This window comes from Haliotis asinina, chromosome 1 (genome assembly GCF_037392515.1).
Source record: "Haliotis asinina isolate JCU_RB_2024 chromosome 1, JCU_Hal_asi_v2, whole genome shotgun sequence".
NCBI lineage: Eukaryota > Metazoa > Mollusca > Gastropoda > Lepetellida > Haliotidae > Haliotis > Haliotis asinina.
In genome coordinates, this window is record NC_090280.1 from 62052930 (window position 1) to 62068573 (window position 15644).

The 15644-nt window shown below is 37.0% G+C and overlaps 1 protein-coding gene across 1 annotated transcript; it reads right to left on the reverse strand.

The window, feature by feature from the left end:
- On the reverse strand, positions 1 to 7785 carry LOC137295709 (leucine-rich repeat-containing protein 47-like). The gene is made up of 5 exons (XM_067827226.1): positions 6783 to 7785; positions 6303 to 6419; positions 5875 to 5993; positions 4703 to 4805; positions 1 to 3712 (listed from the first exon to the last, which is right to left on the reverse strand). Exons 1-5 carry the CDS (start codon positions 7764 to 7766, stop codon positions 3398 to 3400), a joined length of 1638 nt encoding a protein of 545 aa, XP_067683327.1. The 5' UTR covers positions 7767 to 7785; the 3' UTR covers positions 1 to 3397.
- Between the last annotated feature and the right edge of the window lie 7859 nt (positions 7786 to 15644).

Genomic DNA, 15644 nt, shown 5'->3' on the forward strand with positions numbered 1-15644 from the left:
CTTAGTTTTTGTACTATTTATTTTCACGACATAATGTCAGGATGCTTTTGTTACAGCACAAACTGTATCTTTCACTGAATGCCTACAGTATATATTAAATATCATTCAACAACAATGTGGTAACAATCTAAAAAACTTAAACAAATATCTAACAAAAAAATATAGAATTTCAACATTCATCCAATTTCACAAAAATTGGATCTCTTACCCTCAAGGTGATAACCTAAGGAAACTTCAAGGGCGTGAGAGCATGCTCAATGGTTTCAGACTGGTTTCAGCATTATCCAAGCAATAGCTCCACAGACTAAGCCATTTTAATTTAACTGAACATCTAATGTTCAAAATGTGTAATTCACGAATACAATATATTTTATGTATAAGTACACAAAATAGGCACCTCATAATAAGGAGACATTTCCTTTGTCACTGTACACAGACAAAATTGAAAATAAACAGGGATAGCTATCCACTAAACTAATTTCTGTAACATCAGTCTTTGAAGTAAGATGTTTGTATTTGTCCATATTTCTCCCTACTGACACTATTTTGGTTATTCTAGCATGTTTTCATTGAAAATGGTTATGTTTGAGTACCAACTGTACCAACAAAATCTTCAAATTATAAGACAAAATAGTCCCTATAAATAATAACAAGAAATACTTGTAAAAGACACAAGAAATAGTGCAATGGCATTTTATCTTGAACTATACTTAACCTAATAATGCAAATACAAATACATCCTCTTTACAAAAGCGGTCACTACTGCAACTTAGGCATGTAATGTATGACTAAGGAGAATAATAATAAATTTAATAGTTCAAACAAAAATATTTTCACAATTTTTTAAATCCGCAACAGGGAATATCCAAGTGTTGAAAGTTGAAGCACCTTGTATTAACAAATAGGCACCTAAATATCAGCTGAATAAACCTATCCATTTCAGAAAGTCCAAAATAGTATAGATTATAAATTAAAATGTTCATGAACAAATAACAATCTAATGGAGATAGGTCCTGACAACAAACATACTACTCTGAACAGAATAAACCTGACACTTTTTCTGTGGAAATAGACAAGATACAAAAAATATATAATTCCTTTAAAACAGCACAAGAAACCAGTTGACAAGTTTCATGAGATATAAACCATTAGTGTAGTGAGTGAGTAAGTTTAGTTTTATGCCACACTCAGCAATAAGCCAGCTATATGGTAGTTGTCTGTAATTAATGAAGTCTGGACCAGACAAGCCAGGAACGAACAGCATGAGCATCGATCTGTGCCACTGGGAACCCATGACATGAGTCAACCAAGTTAGCAAGCCTGATCACCCAATCTCATTTGTCGACTTAGGCTGACATGTATGAAGGGGTATCAAAAAGTTCCAATTATCATCAAGACATTTTCAGCATGGAAATTTTAATTTGATTTCTTGGCCTTGAGAATTCTCTATATAGTCACCATCCAGTGTGACAGACGTTTCCCAACATTTCTTGACCATGTGCAGACCACTGAAATAGACTCCCTAATTTCATGGAAAACCAACACTCTGCCTCTTCAATGACCTCACTGGTCTTGTCAAAATGAGGTCCACATCTTGGCTCATTTGTCACAGACATATGATCTGTTTGAAAATTCCTTTTCTATCTCACAACAATGTCAGAAGATGGGATATCTTCACCATAAACCGATTTCATCTCCTCTTGATTCTGACGGGCAGTGCAACCCTTCAATCGCAAAAACTTCATAAGCATGGGGTTACTTGTGTTAAGGATCAACTACAAGAAGACTGAATACAGTGAAGGAAGTTGTTTCTGGTCCATTAACTAGATAAGGATCACTGAAGCTACCTTATAATTTTTCAACATCATTTCTCAATATATTCATGGCGACAACTAAATGTTTTTATATCCCCTCGTATTGAGAACAAGCATAGTTGCCTCTTGTGGCCATTGGTGTAAGCGATATGCTGTGGATTAACATATAATGATCAAACTTTCTTGTACAGGAACAGACAATTACATAATTCTAAAATCCCTGAATAGCAAAAGGCAGTAGTCAACCTGATGTGTGTCTGTGCAAAGATGTACAAAACAATTCTCAATAGTGTTACTGTTATAAATAACAGAAAGAAATGATTACAAACTGAAAGACAGACAAACTGATATCTACATCCCCTAGAACCTGATACATGTGCTGAAAAAGTAGCTTGAAAGAATGTTTACATTGAAATCTACTAAACAAAAGGCATTAAGGGCTGAATGAAACGTTTGTCTACCAATGTAAACATTTCAATGAATTGTTTGGCACAGTCATTAAGTCTCTAAAGACAAGACTCAAAGATGCCTTGTGCGGCCAACTAATCTACCCTATCTCCTTGCAACTAAAATAGTAACACTCTGCTTGGGGTACAATGATAGACAAACAGCAAGGACACACTATTTCAGCCTGATCCTCTTTATTGTTTTTGTACATATTACTTGTACTTTCTACAAAGAAAGAAACTCAGACATCTGGCAATTGAAAGTTTGCATTTTAAGTCTGTCAGGCTTTGTTAGTACTCTCTGGAAACAAAGAGCTTCAGATTTCTAGTAACTGGTCGTTTTTGTTTAAGGCAGGTGGATTTAATAAGCACTTTTTACAAACCGAGAGTTTCAGACTTTGAGTGATGGGTCATTTTGATTTGTTTGTTTTGAGACAGTTTAAGTAGCACTTTCTACAAACCAAGACTGATTTTCTGCAGTCTAAGTAAACTTATTCTCAGTACTAACAGTCTAACAAAACCTTATCGGAGGTAGCGTCATGTAACCTGTGAGACTGACCTATCAGAACACAGCTTACCAAATCGCGAAAGTGCACATTCGCACATATGTTTTGAACTTTTTATCTCGAAAATGTTCGTACCCAAATGATTCCGACTGCTATTTAGCGTACGCTCACTTCCAGGTGATGCACACGCGTACGTACAACCATGACAACGCTGAGTAAGCAGTCGCTGAAAATAGTGTTTTTAGCAATATTCAAGGATGTTATCTTGCGGAAATATTTGCTAATGGTAACCATGTCAACAGAAACCCCAAAGCGTATATAATGCAGGTCAAATAACTGAGTTATATGCGGATTTTTGTTTGTGGAGAGTGACCTGAATATTTTGAAAGTCCCTCCGATCCCTAAATAGTAGCCGTTGTGTGACTGGTTAAATTTATTTAACCGTCTTGTGTTTGATTGGACAGTCATTGGTCGCTCAAAGGTTACCTGATGCAACCTTCTACCAGGTTTTGTTAGACTCAGTGGTGGAGTGTAACGTAATACACTGAGACTAAGTTTACTTTGACTGGATTTTCTGCAGATGGCTGCAGCTTAACGAAAACATGTGTTTCAAACACCATAGATGACAATGTCAGTCTCGGTTGACTTCATAGCTGTCCAGTGGCAGGTCTGTACGAGATGGATACACAACCTTCAAGGTCCCTTCATGATCAATTACCCGGACCTGTTCCACAACTAGTTTATGAATGATGCCAGCATCCCCTTCTCTGCTGTAAACAACTGTATCATCCTCCTTCGTGTCATCTCCCTTTGCAACATCCTCCTGGGGCGTCCCCACCCCCATCAGCAACATCTCCCTCAACAGTTCATCAGCCACCTTCTTACACACATCCAGGGATGATGAACTCGTCACCTCCACAAGAATGTCTGTCGTCTCCTGGGAGATCTGAAACACAGCAGTGAAACAGGGGCTTTTACCACTGGACTTCATTGGTTATATCCAGTACCAATAATCACAAATCAAATGATATATACCCAGTATTATTTTTTCTCAGAACCAGTATAATGAACATATTTGAAGTTTGTGGTCTTCTCAAAGGATTAAGTTAAATTCTACACAGACTTTCATTCACACGTTTTCCAATGTGATTAATTGACAAAAAGCACATCCATCAAGTAATTAAAACTGACCACAATTTTAAGCATTTAGGGTTGTCATGTTTATCACCATGACTTATACTTGTGTGTGTACAGATATTTTCAAGTAGGTGGCATTTTCTGCAGGACAATTTCAGCTTCCTCTTCATGGAAAGTTGGCCAGAAATTGTGTTATTACAGTATTTTAAAGGCAAGACTGTACCCATTTGTAGATGAAATGGCTTTTGATATCCTGAGTAATTTTACTATCAAAGTCTATGGGAAAACATTTGGTGTTGTGTTACCACATCCCATAACAAAGCTGACCCGTGAAAGTCTGGGGTAGAACAGCACTTCACAACCCATGCTTGCCATAAAAGGCGACTATGCTTGTCGTAAGAGGCGACTAATGGGAGTGGGTGGTAAGACTCGGTGACTTGGTTGACACATGTCATCGGTACCAATTGCATAGATTGATGCTCATGCTGTTGATAACTGGATTGTCTGATCCCTACCCAATTATTTACAGAGTGCCACCATAAAGCTGGAATATTGCTGAGTGGTGTATAACTAAACTCACTCACCATAATCAAGCTAAGGTTTAAGGCGGAGGTAAGGAAAACAAGTGTGCATAAATTTCAGCGTCTTAGGCAACTGAGACAGTAGTGCCATTCACTAATCTAGAAAATTTACACCTAACAGGAAGTGAACAACAACACAGAGCCACTCATCAACAAAAACTGTTATATGTTTAGACAGAAGCGTTTTCTTTTTCTTGAAACTCTCCTACATGACCTACTTTTGTCTTGTCACTGTTCGTGATTGGTGGAAATGAGATCACATGACCATCTCCATCCAGCAGGCATGGGTACTGCACTTTATCCTTCAACAGATCCAAGTATCTAAATGGAAAAACAATTCAAGGACATGAATCACAAGAGGCAAGTATTGGCAATGACGGGTTGAGGTGGCTCAGAACGTAGAAAATATAACATTTTTCAACTTAATATTGCTGTTATTACATTAAGCTATTTAAAAAGATACCCTAAATGTTCTCATCAGAAAAACATGTACATCACAGTGGATCAACCATCTGGTATTTGAGGTTGGAGGTCTGAGTTTGAACGTTTAGTTTTTTCAGCTAGATCTATAAAATCAGATATTATTTCATTAACGTAAAAAAAACATGAACCTGTGTATAAATTAAAAAGAATTTTTCAAGCATTTTCAGGGATATTTTTTCCAACTTCATTTCATCTCCCTGTTACATATATCAGATATTTGAGGCAAATATTTCATTTTGTTTAATGTAACACTAAGCCACATCCCAGCTGGAAACTGACCAGACAATCCATGGATCAATATTTTGAGATACAATACAACTAGATATTTGTATAGCGCAGATATTCACTTAGTTCAACTGCTCATGGGTGCTTTTTTTTCCCTAAATCATTGGATGTCCATAACAACAGCACATCATATTTTCAATCTCAACACCCTGGGGATCATACAACTCTTGCAGCCTTCCCATCCTAATGAGGTACCCATTCACAGCTGGGTGGACAGGGACACATAGTCACAGTATTTTGTCCATGTTTACTGCACGTTGCTGTACCCGCAACAAGGTGTTTGTACGCATTCATGTGACCACCATCTGTTTATCTACCAACGGATTCGTGGGTTCTTTTAAGTGCACAGGGTTAAGTACTGCACACTAGGGGTTGTGACAACACTAAAAGAGTTGACTCCAAGGGGTTTTCTTAGACCCGGTCACAGGTGGGCTCAATCTCGGCACCTCCAAGCTCGCTGGATTAGTAGCCTGGCGCCCTATGCAGCTCGCCCACCGAGATGACAATGATAAGTAATTCAGTAGATACTTTGACTGCCTTTCACAATGCGCATATGTTTATGGGGACCATTCGTAACCGAGAATTCTTACTGATAGGTGGTAAGTAAGTTAAAGGTACCAACTTGTGAATGCCACTGTATGTGTTCCGTTTTTTCTCCTTCCTGAGATCATCAGCTTCTTTGCGCAGCTGTGCAACCAATTTTTCAGCTGTGACCTCAGCTGACTTGAACAAGGGCACAACCTAGAAGAAAATAGTGAGTGAGTGAGTGAGTGGGAGGGAATTTAGTTTTATGGAATGGCTGAATGACTGCTTATTGAACATTAAACATGTTAAAATGGTTAAAGGATCCCAGTTGGGGGTTGTTTGACACACTCACTCACTCAGTAATGAACTTACTGATGAACTGATTGTCCACACCAGGTGTTGTTTCTTGTAACAACCTACCTCTGTGGCAGATAAAAGCAGGGTATGCCACGATTCATGTTTTAACACAGAGTGTAAAGATTTTAGTTTTGAGTTGTATTATCAACAAAACTTTAAGCCTCTTACCTTGATATCGTGTGGGAAGCGGGCATCATACACAAGGACTGGTTTTACAAGTTTGAGGTCATGCGTAGCAATGGTTGCGGTTTGTCTTTTATTGCAGATTGTGTCATGAAGTTTGGTCTGGGAAACATAAAACAGATGTCATTTATTTGCACTGTTTGTCTGTTGGACATTGCACTCTGTCTGAGAAAAGCTCAAACCATTTAACAGCAGCCTGTAAATAATCTAGTTTCAGCAAACAAATGTAGATTATGAGTTTGAATACTCCCGACTGAATGTAGTCAACAATGCTAATGAATATGAACACCAAAGCTTCTCTTAGTATTCATTTATACAATCAGCATGAGCAGAGTGCTGCTGTCTTGCTGTCTTACAACATGTACAAGATGTCGACAACTGACAGTTAAGAATATAACACATCATTTACATTCAAACTGTGTTCATGCTTATAATCAATTACAAGAAGCAACATAATGCTATAACCTGAAGAGTGATGAACCGCTTGAACATATTAAGTGACTTCTTGAAATTCAGATTGCGGATGATACAGCTGACAAAATATGGACGAACAGAGATGACTGCAGGTTTTACTTGTACAGTAATACCAGTGTCCACAGGGAAATGGAGAACATCAATGACATCCCTTGCCAGTTCTTCAACTTCGCCTTTAGACACTCCTTTCTTTTTCTTCTTTTTTTTATCTTTCCCTCCCTTTTCTCGCATCTCATTTTCACGTACTTTCTGCAGTTGAACACCAAGGAAATTGAGCACTGATTTCCCATGACTCTGCTCAACCAGTTTGGTTAATTTCCTGTCTTTGAATTTATTTCCTTTAACATTAAATTCTTTCAACTTCTGACAGTCACTTAACTCTGGGGGAAGTTCCGTAATTTTGTTGAATGACAAATCAAGAGTATGCAAGCGAACTAGGTTTGCTAAGTCGGCAGGAACCTGAGTGATGGCATTGTTGTCTGCCATGATTTGCGCCAGGTACTCCAGTTTATCATCTCCAATCCCGTCCGGTAGTGCTTGTAAACCATTATGTGATAGGTTAAGGATGTGTAGATTTGTGAGACCAGACACATCTGGGAACTCTGATAACTGGTTACCACTAGCGATCAAAGACTGTAGTTCAGTTAGGCCATCAAGTTTGGGAAACGATTCTATTTTGTTGGAGGATACATCCAAAAGTTTCAGTTTCTTCAAATCTCCGATTGTGCCCGGCAGACATGTCAGTCTGTTGTTGTGCAATATCAAGGTGTTGAGGTTCACTAACTTCGAAACCGAAACCGACAGTTCCGTAAGACATGTTTTTCGTATGTCTAAATAATTCAAGCCAACCAGGTCGAACACATGCTTATCAAATCCTCCTTTCTCTATCCTTTCACTTATTTCTGAGCCATGAAGGTTGAGTTCTCGTCTGTTTTCTTCTTTCGCGGTTGCCACCTCTGGCCATATGTCCGCCATGCTTTTTGGGATGATTGTAGTTGTCAACACCAATCAACAATATATTTGTCGAATTCAACAAACGCATATAATTTCCGCCCAAATAAACAATTTATTTAAATTTATCAATGTATGCATACTATGTGTTGCACGTAAACTTTATAAGTTCACACTAGCATGATAGTTACAGATGTATAGCATTCAGCATATATTATTAGTTGAAGAAGTCATCGGTAAACATGTTTTCCAAGCGGAACTCAGGGGAGATAATTCAAGGGGCCCTGTTTAGGTGTTTGGTTTCAGTTCTCCTGATATATATTATTGGCGAGCTTATAGTTACACTGACATCTTGACCAACATAAAAATTTTGCTTATGTTGACTAGGTAGCCAAATATCTGTTTCTCATTAATGTCTGTTAAAGATTTGTAGTCATCAAAAGCATCAAAATACAAAATATGTAAATTCCTCCCTCCCAGGACACTATGTCTATGCTTTGAAAACTACACGAAACAAAATTCTTGTTTGACTGGCATTACGTTTGCCCGTTGATCATGTATCTCAACAAAGATTAATTATACCAGGGAGCCTGTATAGAAGGGGAGAAGAAACTCCCCGAAAAGCCGCTGAACGTATGTCTCGGGTCGTTACGTAATCAGTGTAGCCAATATGGTGGCAGCGTAGTATCTAAGATTGAGTCCGGTGTATTTTCAACAGCCTATTAAGTTCACTGAGTGTTATAACAACTGAAATCCAACATGTATAAGACAGGTTAACTATTTCTTACTTCAGTGTAAGTCAAATAATGGGCATTAGTGTCCGTATTAGGACAGTAGATTTGTAGTAAAGTTTCAGGTCGGAAAGTTATAGCTTCTATTCTCGATTCACCGATAAAAACTTCTTTCACACATTCGTTTAATTTTTAGAAGGAGAACATACCTTTAGTTGAAAGGTATTCGCAAGTAATGGTGACAATTTTATGACTTAAATGTTGTTAGAGTGTAATTGAGGTGTGTGAAAAACATGACATTTCACCATTGAAATGCTATATGCCGTTGTTTGAGTATTCCTAGTTACTTCCTCAAAAACATCTTTCACATGCACCTTTAATTCATATGAGGGGAATATACTATCAGATGAAATGTGATTGCAAGTAATAGTGATAGTTTCATAATCTAAAAAGGAATGTTAGGGTGTATTTGAGGTGTGTGAAAAATGTGACATATCGCCGAATTGATCTGATTCGCCATTGTTGCTTGAGGGTTATAGTTCCATCACTTCTTTCTTTCTTGTTGATCTTATTATTTGACAAAACTGGAAAGGTGTTTTAGAACGCTTTGTGACAGTTTTACACTTTATCTTTTAGGGCAGTGTGACAGTGTCAGTTAACATTTTGTTAATGTCCATTCCATTCCCCACATGCAACAAGTTTCAAAGTAGACAACTGATGTTAACACGTGTTATCGCGATACTTTAACATGTCTTGGGAGGGAAAGCCGCGGTGTATCATTTATTCTTTCATTCATTCACATATGTACTTCTTTCTTGTATTCTTTTACTGTATTTCGTTCATTCATTCACATAATTCTTGCTCTTAATTATTACTATAATTCATTCATTCATTCATTCATTGTAAAAATCATACTGATACAATAAACTGGCTGTGAAGTTTCACACCAAGAGAAAAATATTGCAATAAGTATTGTTTGATAAGCATATTGTGATATACTAGTATGATCCTATGTGGTACTAAGTTGCAATTCTTTCACAGGGGCTGATCAAAAGATGTTGATAAGACAATATGGCCCTGATGGGTAATACCCTGGTTACAAGACCCATGAAACAACATACCAGTATACTGTACCTAGTGCTGCTAATTATTCAGGGTTGGTGGAGGAGCCTAGAGGGGAAAGTGTTCACCTGCCATGCTTAAGACCAGGTTTGATTCCCCACTCCCTATTAATTAATTCAGTACTTCACAGTACAACAGTAAGGATGTCTCGCATGTGTGTTCCTGGCTGCTTGTACAAGCCCAGTTTTATAAACACTAGCTGACACTGAGATACCATGCCACAGTTAAGCCTGAATATCCACTAACACACATTAGACTGACTTCATGCCCTCCAGTCCTTAATAAACATGAATACAAGTCCCATATAATATTGCTTTTTGGTATGATAAGGATCAAATCTGTGACCTTTCATTCTCCGGGCAGACAGTCTTACCACGATACCTCTGAAGTGGTCTCCGAGGAGTAGATATAATCACTGTTATTGTTTTACTTAATGTGGTATTCCTGGTAAACAAAACAAACAAATTTATGGACAAATAATTAATGGCAGCAAAGGAAAACATCAAGTTGTGAAAATATGTTTGCATTTATTTTTAAAAAACAAAAACATTTTACAAACAAAAAATGTTGTCATTAACTGAAAAAAACAGTTGTGCTTGTTATCTGGGTTAACCATGTACCTTGGTACAATTCAGGACTGAATAAACATAGTCAATCGTGAACAATCAAACCACATTATGGCTTTACAATACACAACATAATAAACCTGTAAACATACATGTATATAGCGAAAGTGTGCATTTCATGGAGTGTGTGAGAATATATGGAATTACACAGCCTTTAGAAATATTTCTGTAGGGAACACACGAAATAGGCTTGCACTGTGTCCACCGTTTAACCACAGCAAAAGTGAGTGAGTTGTTCTATAGCGCTAAATGACAAGTCTGTACCTAATCCAGTTTTTCCAAGACAACCAGACAATCCAGTGACCAACAGCTGGAGCATCGACCTACGTGACTGGGATACAATGACAGGTGTCAACCAACTCAGTAAGCCTGACCACCTGATCCCATTATCATGGGTCACTGAAGATCTTTTCTAACCAGGATCTTCACTAGTTTACTACGGCAAGAGATGTCACAACCATTTATCAAAGTAGGCACTCTTGCTTCAGGAAGACAGACGCGATGAAACTTAGGCGAGGATGCAATACACTGATCACAAGCTTACCCTCGCCTTTCAGCTCAACATAGAATAGACTTAAAAAGTGTGTGTGACTTGAACCATTTTGACTTAGCTCAAGATTACTGAGTAGGGGTAGCATGACAAATCTAGATGCAACAAACAAGATTCAAACCCACCATCATCTGTCTGGAATGTGCAAGGGTCACAACTCTGTATAGCACCTATGACTGGGCCACACTCTGATATCAACATTAACACATTATATTAACAGGCACTATATCACACTACCCTTCTCTAAAAATAAATAATGCATTTATCTCAATAATACTAAGTATCAGCCCTCATTGAAGCTAGTATTTAACATATACATATATATACCAAAAATAAAGCATTCAGATTACAATGCTGAATTATAAAGTCTGAATGACAGAATGTAATGCTGCATTAAATTGACTGAACGCTATTTCAAGCAAACCCCTTAGAGTTATGTCTCTTGGAATGCTCCCTACAAATGTCCTAAGCATAACTTGTGATGGTAACTGAGTTTAATGTAGAGGGGCAGACACATCAATAGTTAGCCCCAAATGAGGATTGTAAACTTAGTCCCAAATGAGAATTGTAAAGTTAGCGCCAAAGTTTTCGACAACACCAAACTTTTTTATGTATGGAGCATCTGTTTAACATTACATATGGCAAGTGTTTCCTGGAAGCGGTTCTCCTTATATTTCAATTATTGATTTCAGACAGGTCATAAGGAATGATAAGTCTTTGATTGCATCAAGAGGTAGTTAAATGAGTGAAATGCCTCAACATGTATAAAATAGTGTAAAAATGTGTGACATTGTGCCTTCAATTACATTTTTCAAAGATCTAACGTGGACAAATTAATACAAGGGCCAGACTTCTTCCTTATGGTTTTATCTGGTACTAAAGAGGCTTTCAAAGAAACACTGGCGACAAAATTTGCCTAAAATTGTTGTTTTAAACTTGTTGCTGTTTTTGTGGAGGTGGTCAGTAAAACTGAAAATACAACTGGTTTGAGATGTGATAGTACAAAAACTAAAATTTCACACCCAAAAGCATGATAACCTGTTCAGTTAGCTTATGGGAAAATAATCCACCATGACCTCTATATTTTTTCAATCCATCAAGCAATCAGGATTGAAACTAATACTGAGCAGCAAAAAGAAATGCAACTGGGGCTCTTCGTCAAGTTTCCAGACAGAAGACCTAAACATGAATGCAAACTTTTATGCATACTTTTTTTTCAAAATTTACGCTTCTTTTGCTGTTCAGTATATAACGTCTGGCCTAAAATATTGTGGCATTTATGAAAATACATCACATGATAGTTTTATTGTAAAAAGTGTGCACATATATAAGTGTAAATGGTATGTATCCATGAGGGGAAATTAATAAAAAACCTACCCATGTATATTTATCTGAACAGATTATTATTTATTATTATTTACACATTACATACTTGATTGTATTTTACATATTAACAGGTGGAAAGACGAGGGGTACACATGTGCATCTTGGTAAATATATAAATACAAATAAATTTTGTTATCCTACTAGCATGAGACAATGCATATAAAACCATGACAAATTGTATAAAAATTATATGTTATAATGATTTATGAGAAGAACAAAGAACAAAGATCTCCATGAGATTTACAAGCAAAAACTGACGGAGGAGACCAAGTACCATCAATGCTGTAGTGTTACTTTAAGTCTCCCACAAAGAAGAGGTAAGGCGTGTAAACTCACTTTAGCACTTGAAAATAATTTAATTTTTAAATGGATGAATATCTATTTACACACTGTTATGGGCAAAAAACATTAGCACAATTACATGAGCTGTATTTACACAGGTGAGAGTTCAAATCTTTGCCCTCTGCACAAAAATGACCAGCACCTTTTCCATTTTTTACCTGCAAACAAAACTTCTTCACTATAGCATGCTCTCAGTTTTTGTGCTGTAACACTATTGAAGGCATTGTGCATCTGATTAAATACATACTGTATATAATCTGATACATATAATCTGATTATACACACACTGCTAAGGCTAGACCATTTTCATTTCTCCTTTTTAAGATTTTTTTTCGTCAGGAAATCTAAAGGAAGGAGGGGAAAAAATCACCAGTCACAGCAAAAACCCACATCAGATTTTTAAATCATTGGTTTTCACACATGCTGAGATGCTTGAAGCATGAAATGTCATCTGAAATATTAGACAAACCTCGGTAGCCAAAGAGCTCTAGATATGAAGTTTAAGGATTGTTATACATTCCAAAATAATATGCCGAAAACCCAGGCAGACATCAGAGCCTAGACTTTCAAAGTTCTTAGCACTAAAATAGTCGTGAGTGCCATACTTTGACTGTCTCAGTGCTATAAGAACTTAAAAATCTAGGCTCAGGGCTGGTAATTTCCAGCTGTTATCTCAGCCCCAAGTGGATTTAACCAGACCAGACAATCAAAAGAGAATAAGATATCAACTCTGTATTAGTTGCAATGAATAACTTAATGAAGCTGTGATGTGCATCTACTAATAGTTTTAGTGATAATATACACTATTCATGAAAACTTTTAGACTCACTAGAGTAAATGTAGCCTCCTAAATTTTGCCAAGTATTTGATACTCCTTAAAGGCAATATTTTCACATTAACTGATGTACTGTAAAAGGAAATTGTAATGTTGGAAACGTTTTTGTCATGAGTTCAATGAATGATGAAACTCAGTAAGAAATGGCAAATTCTTGACAAAATGCCACTGTTCCTGTGTACTGTTTTTGCACATACTTTTCAGCAATTTGATGCATGATCCTTGTGTATTTCATCTTCATGAGGTTTCTAGTTGGTTCCTCCAAGTTATTGGAGCATTCATCCTCAATGTAACCACACATATATACATAACATATAGTGAATTTAAGTAAGCCTAAACTTTGAGTGCTTTGAGCTTGCAATACAAAAGTTCAATCTTCAAACAGTATTTAACAAGTTGAAATGTAACCCTCAATTTGAGAAACAGATTTTAAGATATGGTGAATTTAAACATATGTATGGAACATGTTATTTAAAATTTTTACCAGACCTTTGGGTCGGTTAGATGTAAATTTAGACCATCTGTCAGAAATCTAGCCCCTCTCTGGAAGTCGGACAAACCTTGTTTCATGCACTGTGCAAATAGTACTTTATCAGGTGACACACTTTTCGCATTACGTCACACTGTATTGACATTACTACACCATTCTAATCTGCCGATTAGTAATCAATCGTAACCTTGGTAACTGACGTCATGATGAATGTCAGTTGTCATTGCTAAACTCTGCAACACTCCATTTTATGGGTTGCAGTTGCTGCATTTGGCTAAGATCACTGGTGAAAGAATCACGGTTAATTTCCATTCTCAACAGTGACATAGCATCTTGACTTTGTCCACAGTCCCACAATGCACATGAGACATGTTCATCTCACTCGTCAGCTTCATCTGAATGTACTGATCTGAATATATAGTGTAAGTTGCAATGTTCATATTGTTCCCTTTGGTTTACAATAATCTCATAAGTAATCAAAATTTGAAGAGGAGATATCTAACCCATATGTAAACTGTCTTCAAAATGTTTATCATATGTTTTAATGGTAAAGGGAGAAAAACATAGAGCGGCAGATGCACTAATTATTAGCCCCAAATGAGGATATATACCATATACTGGACAAAAATTTAGGGATATTGGTATTTTTATGGCTGATATTTTATCAATATGTCAATGAATAAATATATCATTATTCACAATTTCAAATTTTACAAATAGCCCTAACTATTTTTGTCCAGTATACATCAAACAAGTCATGCATTAATTGGAACGATGTTCATAAAAATATATTTTGACACACAATGTTTATCTGAAAGTGAACAAATGAAAGATAGGTTATGTTTTCTCAGAACGGCTAATCACAAGTATAACCTGGGTTACATAACACATATTTCTTTTATGTTGTTCAAACTTATTATAATGGATTAGTTAAAAAATGATACAAAATTAACCTGGGCTAATATTGTGGCATTTACTGTTTATTTCAAATATATGGAGGAGTGGGGTAGCCTAGTGGTTAAAGCATCCACTCGTCACACCCAAGACCTGGGTTCGAATGCCCATTTCTGGTGTCCCCTGCCATGATTGATCCAGAACATTGCTAAAAGCTGTGCAAAACTCATGCACTCACTCCAATATGGCACTGCATGGCTAAACAAAAGATGTAATGATGATGTAAACTACACTGTCCATCTCTTCAGAGTCAACACTGGCACGTGTAAATTCTCAATACTGGTGATCTGATCATCCAGACAATAACGCCTGATTTCTGAATCTCAAAATTGAATATCATTGGCAAGATACTTGTGTAAACAAATATAGCTGCTGTATTGTCATGGATATACCTTATACCGTCAATTCTAGTGGCACTATAGTACAACCGTGAGTGAGTATAGTTTAATGCCACATCTAGCAATATTCCAACAACAGAGTAGGGGCACAACAGATATGGGCTTCACACCCATGACGGGACTCAAACCTTGGTCTTTGGCATGATGAGTGGGTGCATCAGGGTAACCCATCTCCCCTGTATCACTAAAGGGTTTTTTGTTGCATGGATGTCTTCCTTGACTTAAATGTAACTATCTCAGTGAGGAAGGTGAATTTTTTGATTGAGCAGTCAAAGGCCATACAAGGCTCACGTGCTGGAGCCTTCAATGGAGGTCTCCTCAGCTCTTCACACAGAGAGGAATCATATTAGAATAAAACATCTGATTCTGCAGAGATTATACCCATAAAGACACAACTCTTAGGATGAATATGTCTTTTTTGAAATTTCGTATGGATGCCAGGGATGGGTGGATAATGAGTTGGACCTG